A 15,845-nucleotide genomic window follows, 5' to 3' on the forward strand; every position below is an offset into this window, starting at 1 on the left:
AGTGCCTGCTTCATGCCCCAACTATTCAGCTCTGATCCAGCTTCCTGTTAATCGTAAAGCCTGGGAGACAATGGTGATGGCTCAAGTACTTGGGTCCCAGCCCCCCATGTGAGCTCCTGGCTTGTAGCTGGCTCAGCCTCAGTTGTTGTGGATATTTGGTGAGTGAACAAGTAGATGCAAGGTCTCTCTGTGTCTTTCTGTCTCTGTATGTTTATCTGTCTTTCAAACAAAATGCAAGCACATAAATTTAAATTTTTAAAAAGAGGAAAACAGAGCTTATGGCAATTAAGAATATGAAAACCATCAGAAAATTCTAAAGGAGAGCTAAAGGAGCCAGTGTTTTGTGGGCTGAAACAAAAATCAAGCAAGAGGCTGGCGTTGTGGCAGAGTAGGTTAAGCCCCTACTTGTGAGACTGCCATCATCTACTGGAATGATGGTTCAAGTCCCAACTGCTCTATTTCCCATCCAGCACTCTGCTAATGCACCTGGGAGAGCAGTGAAGGAGGGCCACATTACCATTACCCATCTAAGAGACCCAGATGGAGTCCCTGGCTGCTGGCTCCAACTTACTCCAGCTCTAGCTGTTATAACTATTTAGGGAATGAACCAATGAATCAACCTCTCTCTCTCTTTCTCGTCACTCAGCCTTTCAAATAAACATTTTTTTTTTAAAAACATCAGACAATAGACTAGAATAAGAATTAAAGTCCTGGAGACCTGGTACAATGGCTCATTGCCTAAATCCTTGTCTTGCCATGTGCCAGGATCCCATATGGCTGTTGGTTCATGTCCTGACGGCTCCAGTTCCCATCCAGCTTCCTGATTGTGGCCTGGGAAAGCAGAGGAGGACAGCCCAAAGCCTTTGGACCCTCACCCACATGGGAGACCCGGAAAAGGCTGCTGATTTCTAGCTCAACTATAGCTGTTGAGGCCACCCGGGGAGTGATCCAACAGATAGAAGATCTTTCTTTCTGTCTTTCCTTCTCTCTGGAAATCTGCCTTTCCAATAAAAATAAATCCTTGAAAAAAAAATTTTGAGGCCTGGCTCTAGAAGTTCAATACCCAACCCTAAGAGGTTTTTGAAAGAAAAAGCTGTGGAGAAATATGTGCTAACTTCAGCTATTTCCAAGGGAAGAAGAAAAGGCCAGTGGAGGGGAAGATAGGAACCAGGTGAAAATTTCTAGGGTCTGAAGACCAAGAGTTCCCATTGCTAAGAGGCCTGCAGAAGCCCCAGAAGAATTGGTGGAGAAAGCTCTGGGAAACAGTACGGAAGATGTGGGCCAGTAGCTGCCAGGGGTGGAAGGAAAGGAGACAGGGAGGCTCTGTGGTTCTGAGCAAAAGGGCAGCACCAGGAATCCTGCAAGGTGGAACTGTTTTCTCTTGACCACGGCGGTAAAGGACAGCACAAAGCCTTGGGACCCCGCACCCACATGGGGAATCTAGAGGGGACTTCTGGTTCCTGGCTTCAGATTGGCTCAGCTCTGGACATTGTGACCATTTGGGAATGAATCAGTGGATGGAAGATCTTTCTCTGTAAATCTGAGTTTCCAATAAAAATAAAAATAAATATACATATATATATATATATTTTAAAATTTCAATCACAGGAGATAAAGGAAAAGATCAATAAAACTTCCAAGATAAAGACCAAGTCAAACACAAAAGATCAAGAGTAAGACTGGTGGGGAAAGTGAAATTGGATCCTATGGACACACACCACATCCTGTCCATGTGCCTGAGGCTCATTCGTCTAGTGAACCTGGATCCCCTGACTTCCCTCACGTCTTCTGCTTATTGTCTGGGTTACTCAGTGCAGTTTCCCTAACACCTAGAACTCTATTCAAAGGATGAGACCTCAATATGTATTTTTCACATGAAGGAATCAAGCTTTTTGTCAGCAGCACCAGGGCCCAAATGGCAAAAACACAGCCATGGTGCCCCAATTCCGGAGGGAAGAAATTTTCAACCAGAATTCTGCATGCAACTAGGAGATGAACCCAGTGTGAGGGCTGAAGGCTGGAATGAAGACTTACACACGCCAGCTCTCCACAATTCCCCTCCTGTTGCCTTGTGGCAGTCCTACGGGGCATGCGCTCTACACAGAGTAAAAGTGAACCAAAAGACAGGGCAGATCCAGAGGTGAACCCAGGGAGAAGGGAATGGCACATCAAGAAGCAATTGGTTATGAGAACCAAAAATTGTGATTTAACCATACCGAGCAATGGAAGGATGGGATGTGTGTGTGTGTGTGTGTGTGTGTGTGTGTGTGTGTGTGTGTGTGCGCACATGTGCTAGCATGAGTTGTACAATTAGCATTAACTCCTCATGTTCTGGATCAGGAAGTGATATCAAAATGGCTAAGTTGGTAAATATAACATCACAATATTAGTAACTCAGAAGATCACTCCTAGACAGAGATGTTATGAAGTGGTAAACCAACTTCTTTTTTTTAAAGATTTATTTATTTTTACTGGAAAGGCGGATATACAGAGAGGAGGAGAAATAGAGAGGAAAATCTTCCATCCGATGATTCACTCCCCAAGTGACCACAATGGCTGGAGCTGAGCCAATCTGAAGCCAGGAGCCAGGAGATCTTCCGGTCTCCCACGTGGGTATAGGGTTCCAAGGCTTTGGGCTGTCCTCGACTGCTTTCCCAGGTCACAAGCAGGGAGCTGGATGGGAAGTGGAGCTGCCAGGATTAGAACCAGTGCCCATATAGGATCCCAGCGCGTTCAAGGTGAGGACTTTAATCACTGTGCTATCGTGCTGGGCCCGGTAAACCAACTTCTGATTGAGATGGGGAGAGATCAGGTAAGTCTAGAGGCAATTTTCTTCCATCCTAAAATTTCCATTTCTGTTATGCTCTTTAAATGATGGGTACACATGATTTGGATAAGAGTTAAACATTCAGATTGAACAAACTCTCCAGGTGTTTCCCCACTGGGCTGGAGAATGAAGTCTAAGCTCCGAGGTCAGGCCCAGCACCCTTTTAGTTCTGCCCACCTCTGACAGATGCCTTGTCTTCTCAGGAAACCTGAACCATCTTTCAGTTGGGCTTGGATCTCCTGGGGTCCCCAGGCCCTCTCACACTCCCTCCATTTGAAACCCCCTTCTGTGATCCTGTGTGCTTGGAGCAACCATTCTCAAGTGACCTTCTGGGTCCCAGGTAGGCTTCTGGCTCCACTCCCACAGTCACCAGCTTAGAGCTTCCTAATCGGGATTACTTGTATTGCTGTTCATTCTGAGCCAGGTACTTAACTGAGGACAGAGATTACTACGTCTTTCATCTTGGTTATGTAAGTACAATTCCCAGTACCTGATTAGTATCTGCTGAGTGCAACACTAATGCAAGTGAGTCCAAAACCAGACTCCCATTCAGAGAATCAGGGAATTCACCAACAGTGACTTCCCGATTGCTGAATACAACTATCTTCTTCCATTCCTTCTCTTCTGGGTCCTCTGCTAAAGCAGCACACACCTAGCACTACCCCCTTGAAAGAGACAAATCAGAGGGTCAGTACAGGTGGCAAATATTCTGCCTGTATTACTGACATCCTATTTGGGTTCCGGTTTAAGTCCCAGCTGCTCCACTTCTGATTCAGCTCCCTGCTAACGTACCTGCAAAAGCAACAGAGGAGGACTCAAGTCCTTGTGCTCCTGCACCCACGTGGGAGACCCTGAAGAAGCTCCTGGCTTCAGACCAGCCCAACTCTATCTGTTATAGTCATTTAGTGAGTAAATCAGCAGATGGAAGCTCTTTCTTTCTCTGTAAATCTGCCTTTCAAATAAAAATGAATACTTCTAAAGAGAAATCAGCAGATTTTATCTCCTTTCTCCCTGCAGAGACTCTTGCCACATCAGATAATCTCAAAGATGCTTGCAAAGGGAAGACGCACCACCCAGAAAGACAGGAACAAGACACCTTCCAATAAAGCCAGGACTGCCAGCATTTTCATTTTTGTTTTTATGACAACAGCTCTTTGAACTTTAATTCAAAGGATTTGATCCCATTGCATCCTTATGCATACAGGAAGGAGAAAAGAGAAACAAATTGGTTGAGGTGATGGTAAAAACTCAATTAGAGCTTCACTCTTGTGATCATTTTTTATTTGAGTCACCATTGTCTTGTTTAACCACAGAATCTGCCTGCCTGCCAGGAGGGGAGCCGGCTCTCCAAGTTTGGCTTCTAGGCCACTGGCGCCAATTGTGCAAGTTTTGATGTGCACTTGAGGGCAGTGACAATCCCAGAACAGCCACCACCTGGCCAACCACAACTGTGACAGAGTCCAACTTAGACATATCAGTGTGGTAGTGGGTGGAGAGGAGGGGGCACAGCTTAGAACAGAAGAAATGTGGTCCTTCTCAGGGGAGTCTCCTTCTAGCCTCTTCTCCTCCCACAACCCTCTCAGCTCTCAGCTCTTCTCACACTAAAGCTGGTTTCACCATCACCCCAAGGGCAAGGCATGTTAGATCAGATTGCTGGATTCCAAAGGTCTGGTCCAAAATTTGCACTTTAATGAACTTTGTGTTAAGATCTCTGCCACTGGCTGGGTGGGGGGCGGAGCACACTTGGAAAAGCAGTGCCCTGAAGGTTGCAGGAGACCCTCAATCCCAACTGGAATTCCTTTCCCAATATCCCAGAGTCTTCAAGTCAGCATGTCCCAAAGTGTGTCCTATATCAGACTTCTCTCCCTACCTCTAAGCCCCCACTCACAAATTCTTCCTCCTGAATTACTTTTCCCTTAGCGGCTTCACCACCTCCCTGTTAGCAATCTAAGACCTTCTGATTCTTGTTCGTCACAATCATGACAGAATCCTCCAGCCTAATCTCTCCTTCGGACCTGTCTGCCACTGAGTAGGTTGGACACTCCTCACCAGGGCCGTAACCAGGGCTCTCAAAGCAGGACTGTTGGACTCACCTCCTAACTGTTCTTTCAATCCCTATCTCTCTTGCTTCCAGCCATGGTTCCTATCATTGCCAGAATCAACTTGATCATGTGGGAGAGCCTATTAATGTCCTACTGGGAAACCTTTAGGGGATTCCAATGGCCAGATACAAGTCAAACAACCATCACTGCTCATTCTGTGGTTACTGTCTGGCAGGCAGGAAGCTATACATGTTGCATGTATATCCCACCGAGTTCGGGCATTCATACTCAGGGGACCCACTGATAAATCAGCCCCATTGTACTGACAAGTCATTCACCTAACAAGGACACAGTTCAAAAGCTGTGACTTCTGGGAATCTAAGTCAGGTCCCACAGCCTTCCTCTGGACTCTGCGTATGGCCAGAAGCACAGACCCAACACATTGTCACTGGCATCCTGGCTCTGCCTCCAGAAGCAGCAACTGGATTTGTTCCTCCTGCAGTTCCCCCACTAGCCTGCAGAGAGCTAATCTGTTTGTTGGTTCAGCACATTCTTCCCGTACAGATGATGGAAACTGAGGCCGGAGGATAGAGGTCCTTGTCCAAGGTCAGCCAGCTGGCTAGAGTCTCCAGGCTGGTACCAGTCCCTGGCTCCCAACTCTTTCCCCCTGGGGGTGAGGTGGGGGATTGGGGCGGGGAGGAGCTTTGTCTCCACTGCCACTGTCTTTTGTCCCTGGGGATCGCTCAGCCAGCCCCATTCTCCAGGACAAAAGACCTGGAGGTGGTCCAAGGCAGAATGACCCATCAATCTTGCCCTCCTGGGGGAGTTTCCTTGCAAACCTGTGTCTGGGCCCCAGGTGAACAGAGGAAGAACTGTGCCAGGCCTGCCGCTGCTCGCTCCTACTCACTCTCGCATGCTCTCTCTCTCTCTCTCTCTCTCTCTCACTTGTCTGAAGTCACAGAGCTGGGAGCTAAGAGAAGTGCATAGCCCTCAGGACCCTGAAGCCAGCGTCATTGAATCCCAGTAGCCTCCCTTGTGATGTCTTAGATTTTATCCCCATTTCTCCTGCATCATTGCCTTCCACTCTGCCTTCACATACTCATGCCGGCCCCACCAGTCTTCCTTCTGGTCCTGAAACATGGTTGATGATTCTTTGGATGGGGGACCCAGGAATTCATCTGTGGCCTCAGTTAACCTTGAAAGGGTCCTCGTCCCATGCCCATTCTTCATCCTCCTTCCTCCTAGTTGGAATCAGGCCTAACTCCCCCTCACTGCCTCTCTGGACTCCTGTTTCTTGCTTCTTGCTGGCACCTGCCTCTCCTCCCAGTGCTGCTTTCTGGATCATATGTATTGTGTGCTTTCTCCCCAGCGAGTCAGCCGCTAGGGTAGGGCCAAGGCTAGACTCAGCTCTGAGCACAATGGCTGCCACTCAGTAAATACTCACTAAAGAGCCCAACAACTATGCCAGGAGCTCCAAACCAAGGTGGGACTCCCGCCCAGCACAGTCCTTCAGTAAAGAGGAAGTTATCCAGTAGTTTTGGTCTTTATAACGACGTATATCAAGACACTAAAGAATAGACTGATATTTGAGAAGACACTTGGCCCTAAAAAGACCTCAATCAATGCCAGTCACTCATGTAAATTAATAACAGAGTAAAAATTAAAAATCAACATAAATGTTATTATTCCTGGGGGATTTAATTTTACAATTATAAATATCAGGTGTCAAAGGCAATATGGTACCTAACTGATCCATTGCAGATAGCATGGTTATAAACCAACACCAATACCAAGTATTGCCTGAATAGCCTAAGGCAAGTATTTATGTCTTAGAAACACTGTTAGAAGCAACAACACATACTCACAAGAGCTCAATAAAAGGAAATGGCAATGAAGATAGGAGGCTCTGGGATCCTGTGTTCTGAGACTCAAAAAGAGAAAGGGTTCCAGAGTCAGGGTTAAACCATGCCAGCCTTGTGGCACCACAGGTGAAGTTTCCCTTACCCGCCAACGAAGCCAGCATCCCCATCACAGTGTCCATGCCCAGAGTGTTTTGCTTCCCACTCAACTCCCTGCTGACACAGCTATGAGAGCACCCAAGTGAGTAGGCCCTTGCTGCTACAAGGGTGACCCGAATGGAGTTCCAAGCTCCTGGTTTCAGCCTGGCCAGGCTATTGTGGCTATTTCATAAGTAAACTCCCTTTTCACTCTGCCTTTCAAATAATTTTGTTTTTAAAATCTAACAAGAAAATTCATATAAAAATTTGATAAACTTTAATGAATAAAATGTGAACAGAAAAATGATTTAACATAATCTGATTTTAAATATGCAAAACTAAAATTAATAATTATAATAGTCTGCATATGCTGTATATTTGTGTACTGTATATCGTACAATATAGTTATAGCTATAGCCAATTATATAATAGATTGCTATAGTCATATAACTGTATCTAATTCCCTAAACCTCATGTTCAGATTTTTTTGGTTTGTCCTCATGGGGAAAATAGAGGGGCCCACTTTACTGAGGGATCCCCTTGTATTCTGACCCATTGAAAGGCTCCTACATGCCTTGCGCTGTAAAAGCAGGTGCAACTGGTACAAATCATGGCTACAGCGACCGCGTCCCCATGTCCTCAAGGAGCCGCTCCTGTGCTTGGGAAACCAGACAAGCAACTGCACAGTCCAACAGCCCCATCAGGGTTGGTGAGCTGGCAGGCGATCTAGAGGTGCCCCCAGGTGGAGGGCTACTGATGGCAAAGGAGAAAGGGGGTGCAGAGAAGGCTTGCTGGAGAAAACCTAGGTACCTGGAGACCTCAGCCACCAACGTAGGGGCTTAGGTTAGAAGGGGGAGCATGGAGCAGGGGGCACAGGCCCAGGGCCATGTGGATATTTCTAACATCATTCACAGGCTGTACAAAATCACCAACACAAACATGAGCCAGCTAAACAGATATTGAATTTTTAGAGTCCTGACCGTGGCTGCCTTGGCAGCTCCAGATCACATGGTCTAGAAGGTGAGAGTGTGAGAACTGAGAGCTAGAGTGGTCAGGCTGACCTAGAGCAGGCCCAGGAAGCCGGGAGTGTTGTGGAGCTTCCTTGTCACCCACAAGCCAGGGAGAGGAGGCACCAGGTCCAGTGTGTGTTCACAGCTAGCTCCCTACAGACTTCGCAAGGCAAATAAGCTAGCAGGAGAGCTGTTCAGTGGGGAAGTAGATGAGAAGGCTATGTCTGGGGTGGGGGAAGGACGCCAAGGGAGGACAAGGAGTTACAGGATAAGACCCAGGTATCTAGTGAATTGGGAACCCGAAGAGAGAGACGTTTGATGGGAGAGAATTTCGGCTGGGCCTTGATGCATCTTGGGGCACACTCCAAAACGCTCAGTAGGTGTTCTGGGACAAGGCTGAAGGTGAGAGCTATGGAATTAGGATGAGAGGTAAATGAAGCCAGGGGCCCAAGAAGGAAGACAATGGCTCACTGGTGGTTAGGAGTTGAGAGGGAGAAGAGAAGGGATGGTAGAAGCTGCTGCAGGGAGAGGGATGTCTTTGGAGACCCAAATTAGCAGAGGTATTGAAATGCTGATAAAGGAAGGGAAGAGAGTAGAAAGTGAAAACATGCAGACAATAGAGGGGGTGGGGGTAATTAGTGGGGAGGTCTTTGGGAAGGGATAAGTCGGAATTTACTGGGACAAGCTGAGATCAGGTTCCCAGCTGCTCCAACCAAGGGGGGGGGGGGGCACAGCTGAAGGAATGCCCACCTGCAGTGCAAAGGGACATAGCATCACCACTGAGAGTGACAGGGTGACAAGCTTAGGCTCAGCCTAGGAAAAGGTCCCAGGATTGTGCAAAAGGCCACCTCCAGGGCCTTTCCTTCCTGTGGGTCAGAAGCACAACCCAGATCTGGCCTGACTTCTGCCAACTACAGTCAGGCATGTCCGCTAGAGCCTTAGGGATAATTTAGGGATGCCAGTGCCCAACAGAGAGCCCAAAAGCAAGAAGGAGCGGATCTGGGTGCCTAGCCACCAAGCTCACTCTACCCACAAACCCACTCCCACCATTGAAGACCTACAAAAAACTCAGAAAAGAATCAAAGAGCAACCAGATAAATAGACGGATCAGTTTCAGCACTGTCCTAGCCTATGCCTTGCTTTCCCTGGGACCTGTGACTTGGTCAAGCCTTCTTGTCTACCTCCAGGACTGGCCAGTCCTCACCAGTAGGTGCGTGGCTTTCTTTAAATAAATTCCGTCACGCTGAGCCCTGAGCTCTACCTCCCACTGTTGTGTGCATGTGTGTCCGCCTGTCTGTCTCTGGTTGCCTGGAGCCTGTGGGAAGATTCCCTTGTCTATCTATGAGCTCATCAATGCATCCGGGAGTTACACTGCAGCTCCCATTCCCAGCTTAGAATTAGAACGAATACTCAGCATGCACTAACAGGGGTTAACCAGAAGTCTAGAGAGCTCAGGGCAGGCTGATTGCTTTGTTCAATATGGTTGTTAATGGAAAAACAAATTTTGAGTCTTCCTCTGCAAAGATCCAGATAGTAAATGTTTTAGGTCAGGCCTTTGTTAAAAACTTAACTTCTACATATGTAAATGAACAGGTTTGGAAGGGGCTGTTGTTTATCCAGTCACTCCCATTCCCTCTCCAGCAGCCCACCATCTGCCCTACACTAGCACCTAGCCCAGCCAGACAAATGATGGCTCAATAAACATTTGTTAGGATTGACTGGCCAAGAAAGCTTTTCCAAGTCAATTGTAACATCTTTGTTGCTACAAATATTTTTCCCATGGCATTGAGAAAGGGATGGAAAGAGCAGGTAGGGTGTGAGCCAGTGGATTTTTCAGAGCTTTCCGGGGGCTTGCCATTTGGGGAGCAAGACCTTCCATCCAAGTTACTGCACTAGTACATGTGGCCTGAACATTCTCTTCACTTCGGTAGGTGCCTGTGAGACTGTGCCCTGCTCAGGAGCCTCCAGCTAACTGCGTGCAGAACCATGGGCACTCAGCCTCAGGTCCTAGCCCCTTGGGGCGCCCTCTCTCCTGCTGTGTTTCTGTCCTTTCTTCAAAGTAGTGGCACAGTAACTGCTCGCTCGGTTTTTGGTTCCTCTCAGGCTGTCCAATGACAGGTAGTGGTCTGCCCTTTAGATTTGTCCTAATTTCTCCCAAGTGTCTGCCATTTGTGCACTTAGGACTAACAATCAATAAACCTAGAGTGCACCAAAGAACCAGAACAATACTGTTGGTTCCTGTCTTGGATTTGAAGCTCTTTCTGGCCATCAGCAGGAAACTCTTCTTGTGGGAAGGTAAGAGGCCACAGCAGTTCCATTCCGATTGCCCAGATGCTGTTGTTTGTCTTTCGACTTCTATGAAGAGATCAGGATCCTATTCGTGGTAGCAAGTAATTAAGACTGTTTACTGATCTTTCACAGGTCTCCTGGCAAGCTGAGCATGCTCTCAGGTACAGACAGCATCCAGATACACCAGGATCCAATTTCCAGATACTTCAACCAGAACTCAAGAAAAGTGTGGGACCCGGCACGATAGCGCAGTGGTTAAAGTCCTCGCCTTGAATGTGCCAGAATCCCATATGGGCGCTGGTTCTAACCCCGGCAGCTCCATTTCCCATCCAGCTTCCTGCTTGTGGCCTGGGAAGGCAGGATGGCCCAAAGCCTTGCGACCCCTGCACCCGTGTGTGGGAGACCCGGAAGAGCTCCGAGCTCCTGGCTCCTGGCTTTGGATTGGTCCAGCTCCAGCCGTTGCGGTCACTTGGGGAGTAAATCATCGGATGGAAGATCTTCCTCTCTCTCTGTCTCTCCTCCTCTCTGTATATCTGCCTTTCCAACAACAAAAAAGAAGAAAGAAAAGTGTGACTGTCTCCTACAAAAGCAATTGTGGATCTCAAACATCAAGTCATGGCATGCTCACCAGGACTACCTCCGGGTTCGGGCGGGGGATAAAAAAGTTTCTATTTCAGAAATGTAGATTGTTTTAAACAGTATGTTTGTGAAACATCCAGCCATTCATGTAAAAACTGTCAGAATGAGGTCCCCAAACCTGAGAGATGACAGGATCCCTAATGCATTCCAACGAGAGGTGTAGGGCTTTCCTGCTTAGACACAGGGGAAATACAGGAAGCACCCATGGTTCCGCACAAGAGGCTAGCTAGCACAGACCCCGAGAGAGAAGCTGCTTAGCACACATTGGCTGAATACAGGTGGTAACAAGGCTCCTTCGGGGATAAACAAAGGAAGGGAAATGTGGGGTTTTAGGGTCTACCCTTGCACTGCTTTGAGGTCCACCAGTTTTTAAAAGAGTTCATTTCAAATATTCTGTATAAAAGTCCTGCAAACGTTGCCAGATCAAAACAGTAACTCAATAATTTACATGTCCGCAGACTACACAAGCTTGTCCTGTAAGACAAAGCAAGCCAGGCACCTGCTACTAAATAATGTCTTAAGAGCTATTGATAAAGGAAAAATCATTGGAAGCATCCATGCGGCACTTAGGTGCCAAGCTACAGCCCATCTTCTTCACACTGGCTCACTTAGCTGTCTTCACAGCTCTGTGGGAGGTAGGGGTAAGAGCTCAACCTCACAAGAAATGGAAGCCCAGAAAGAAACTGAGCAGCATGCCCACAGTTCTGCTAGAACACAGTGTCAGGAGCTGACTGGTTCGGAGAAGCACCTCATTCTATCAGTGCACTTGTAGCTAGCAGCCTGCTCAATCTTAATGCTCTCAATTGGCTTAATCAACAGATCACCATTTGAAGCCACTTAAATCTTTTCAATGAAGAAACAGGGAAGCTCAACTTGGCCTCTTGCAGAGGAAAGTGGGGGAGGGGGAGGCAAGGAGGAAAAACCTGATGTGGGGCCCGACAGGTGTCCCTGGTTTTCTGGATCTGGCTGGTCTTCACCTGTCTGAACAGGGAGTCTAGAACCATGCCTGGTGCCTAACGATGCTCATCAGACACTTGACGTACTAAATGAAACAAGGGCTCGGCCCACGGCCCACAGCAGTTATAATGTTGTCCTGTGAGGAGCAGTTGGTCCAGGGCATGAACCTGGCCACCAGCCCTAAGAGGGGCACAGCAATCATGGCACCCCAATACTGCTGCAGGCGACTTCATAGTAGAACCCTCTCTTTCCTGGCAGCTCCTGCACACCTTTCTTAGCACCCATAGGGGAGAGGCTGCCGCTCACTTCACAACCAAAGGAAAACCTGATTCAGCTGATAAGCCAATATACTGACAAGAAGAAAGAAACCAACCCCAGCTGATAAGCCAATACACTGACAAGAAGAGAGAGAGAGAAAGAAACCAACCCCAGGAGGATCCAAGCAGTGTGGCTTTCCGTGGAGATGTGGACAAGCCCAGGTGTTTGGCAAGGAAATATCCATCACATCTTATGGGTGCAACTGAGAAAGATCAAAAACAGAGTCCTGTCTAGAATCACAGAACAAACAATGTTACTGGTTGTTTTTGTTTTTCTCTCTCTGCAAAAACCTACACCTTTTGAGGGGTCCAGGTTTGCAAGGAGCCCCATGCATTGTGTGGCTTCTCTTTAGGCTCACAGGGTACGTGTCATTTTAATCAGCCCAGCCCTCTCAACATGAGTTCCTGTCTCCACCATCACACATACACAGAGCTCTCCCAAGCCTGACTCCAAGGGCCACAGGACCTGGCCACTCACTGACCCCAGGAGGTCTCCTGAGGGACCCATACCCTGTGCCCCAGGGCCCCACCCTGTTCACCACGCACCTTGGATGGTCCTTTTAAAGAAGGCCTTGCAAGCCTCGCAGGAGGCCACACCATAGTGGAAGCCAGAGGCAATGTCCCCGCACACAAGGCACATGCGCTTGGGGATCGTGTTGAGCATGTATTCACACTTGATAGCCGAGTCCTCCATGATCCCAGGGGCTCCTGCGAACATGGATGGCGAGTCCAGACCATTGGCGTGGGCACCCATGGCCAGGCCAAAGCTACCGCTGGCGTCGGAAGAGCCGCTGGGGCTGTGGTGGCTGAGGGCATCCATGCCCGAGGACGGGCTCGAAGGTTCTGTCTTGATGAAAGAACCGCAGCTGGAGCCCAGGTGCCGGTCCTCCGCGGACATTCTGTTCAGCAGCCTGTAGACATAAGGGTGTGGAAAGTCAGCTCGGGGAGTGGCTTCCGGCAGGGAGAGGGGCAGGGCGGGGCCTCTGGGAGAGGTCTTGAGCGAAGGCCTTGGGAGATAGCTAGGTGGCTCAGTGTGGGGGAGGGGGAAGGGGAAGGGGGAGGGGGAGGGGGAGGGGGTTAACTGATCTCTAGAACCTTCTGGACTTTCCAAAAAACTGGATGACTAAGTTTCAGAAGGCTGATGCTGTGCTAGTTGATGACTTGAGTGTGACACATTATGGTCACCATTCACCCAAAGGAGCTGGCCCAGTCACACACAAGGTGGGAGTGGGGGCTACAATGGAACAGGGCCACACCCTGCCTCAAGCACTCTAAGCACAATTGCCCGATAACTCGCTACACATCACCTTCCATCCAGGATCCTGGACCGCTCCAAGCATGAAGTAACCCCAGGAGTGGGGCTCCCCTCTACCACTCACCCCACTGTAACACATAGGCACCAAATCACCTGGCCATGGCGAGAGCTGCGGCAAGGCTGCAGGGTTTCTGCCTCTGGTGGTAAAGGAGAACACACTCGCCCAGTCTCCTCCCTCTTTCAACCTAGGCCCTAAAGCAAAGCAGCTCCACCCTTCCCTCGGCCCCTCCCGCCCCCTGCAAGAAGCTGGTCTGCATCAGAAAACACAGCGTCGACCCACCCTGTACCCACTCCGTGCCCACCCCTCAGTGCTTCCTGGCCTCAACAAGTATCTGGACCAGAGCACCATCTTGATGTTAGCCACCTTTCTCATAATTTAAAGCCTCTCCTCCCATGGGAAGCAGTCAGGGTGTGACCCTTCCCTATCCCAGCTCCCCTGATGAAGGGAGCAGACTGCCCCTCCCCAGGTGCGGGTCAGGAAAGGAGCTGAGCTCTCTCTGCAGGTGGCTGTAATGGAAATCCAGTGCACCCATCAGCCAAGGATGGGATATGAGTCAGGGAGCCTGGGTTGGGTTCCATCTGTCCCCATCCTAGCCATGTGGTCTCCCTGTCCGCGGCCACAGAGAAGGGCCAATGCTTCTGTGGCAGGAAAGCAGGGAGGATCTTAGAGAAGAGCCAAGGGCAGCCAGGTCCCAAGTTTAACATTATTAACAGGAAAATATCTTGGGGGGCCAAAGGGAGGGCTTCACCATTAGAGGTAGCCCATCCCCCTCTTTTCTGGGCAGTCCCTGCAGGAAAGGACTAGGAAGGGAGTTACCTTATTGCACCCACAGAGTTCACCCCATATCAGATTCCTTAGCCACACACCCATGTTGGGGGAGGGGTTCTGCTGTTCCTGGTCTCACTATGATTCTCTTAGTGCACTTCCAGAAGGGCTCCCATCTATTGACACTTGAACACGCATGGAAACAGGGAGTTCCCCACCCCACAGATGCACCCCATTGAAGGCTGGATGCTGCAGGCACAGATACAAAACCCATACTAGGCTCCCGCATTCAGCAGGTTTAAAAACTTCTAGAATGGTGGCAATGGAGGCTCCTGGTTTCTTCTGCTGCCAACACAGCATTCTTGAGCCCCTGAGTCACCTGATTGGGCAGTCCCAAACCCCCCTTGCACCTGCCGGTGTTGAGGGTCTGGTTAGGGCTTTCATCTCTGGCCACTGCCTGCCATCTCCTTAGGCACTGACACCTGCCTCCCCTCCAAACACCACTGCTGTGTCCCCAGGAAATAACCCTCAGCCTAACAGGACATGATCCAGGGCAGAACAGGAAGGAGGAGGCACAGGTGCACTTTTGGGTTGCACAGTCACCCTTCAACAGCAGGCACAGAGGAGAGCAGGGCACCTGTTCCTGGATGTTTCATCCTCTCCTTTCCTGATGGCTGCTCTAAGCTCTGTTCTTCACAGGAACACCCCAGGTCCACTGTAGAAAACCCTGCTAGGCAAGACATCTTCCAGATCCTAACCCTAACCCATGGCCTTCTCCAGGCTTCTTAGATTTTCAGAGATGTCAGCAGATACATCTAACATAAACAGTCATTAGCACAACCACTATTTAGTCAGCACCTGCTCCGTGCCACCTGCTGCAGATCTTTCTGTGAAGGCACAAGAAGCATTTGCCTGGAGGGCTGCAGGTGGGCCACTCCAGCCCCCAGCCACTCCCAGGAAAGGTCAGAGTTTGCCCAGTTTGAAGGACACCCAGCCTAGGAGAGCCCAGGAAGAGGCCCCCAAGCCTTGCTTCTCCCTCCTATTCTGCTCCTTCTTTTGCTATTTTTTATTTTATTTATTTATTTATTTTTATTTTTTTAAAAGATTTATTATTATTATTATTATTTTTTATTGGAAAGGCGGATATACAGAGAGGAGAGACAGAGAGGAAGATCTTCTGTCCGATGATTCACTCCCCAAGTGAGCACAATGGCCAATGCTATGCCGATCCGAAGCCAGGAGCCTCTTCCGGGTCTCCCACATGGGTGCAGGGTCCCAAGGCTTTGGGCTGTCCTTTGCTGCCTTCCTGGGCCACAGGCAGGGAGCTGGAAGGGAAGTGGGGCTGCCGGGATAGAACCAGCACCCATATGGAATCCCGGGCGTGCAAGGCGAGGACCTTAACCACTTGCGCCACCGCGCTGGGCCCCTTTTGCTATTTTTTAAAGATATTCTTTTTTTTTTTCTTATTAGAAAATCAAATCAAATTTACAGACAGGAGAGACAAAGATCCTCATCCATTGGTTCACTCCCCAAGTGGCCGCAATGGCCGAAGCTGAGCTGATCTGAAGCCAAGAGCCTGGAGCTTCTTACAGGTCTCCCACGCAGATGCAGGGTCCCAAGACTTCAGGCCACCGTCTACTGCTTTCCCAGACCACAGGCAGGGAGCTGGATAGGAAGTGGAGTAGC

The 15,845-nt window shown here is 49.1% G+C and overlaps 1 protein-coding gene across 2 annotated transcripts in view; it reads right to left on the bottom strand.

Annotated features, from left to right (window-relative positions):
• The window catches only part of ESRRB (estrogen related receptor beta), a 44,622-nt gene extending 31,634 nt beyond the window's left edge, over positions 1-12,988 (bottom strand). Inside the window, exon 1 of one of the 2 annotated variants that reach the window (XM_040975590.1) lies at positions 12,625-12,988. In XM_040975590.1, the coding sequence (XP_040831524.1) occupies positions 12,625-12,976 (352 nt within the window). In that variant the 5' untranslated portion in view covers positions 12,977-12,988. The remainder of the gene's footprint in view (positions 1-12,624) is intronic. The other variant, XM_040975589.1, reaches the window with a different exon arrangement.
• Positions 12,989-15,845: the final 2,857 nt, after the last annotated feature.

The sequence above is a fragment of the Ochotona curzoniae genome, unplaced genomic scaffold, assembly GCF_017591425.1.
Source record: "Ochotona curzoniae isolate NIBS_2020 unplaced genomic scaffold, NIBS_Ocur_1.0 contig_2688, whole genome shotgun sequence".
NCBI lineage: Eukaryota > Metazoa > Chordata > Mammalia > Lagomorpha > Ochotonidae > Ochotona > Ochotona curzoniae.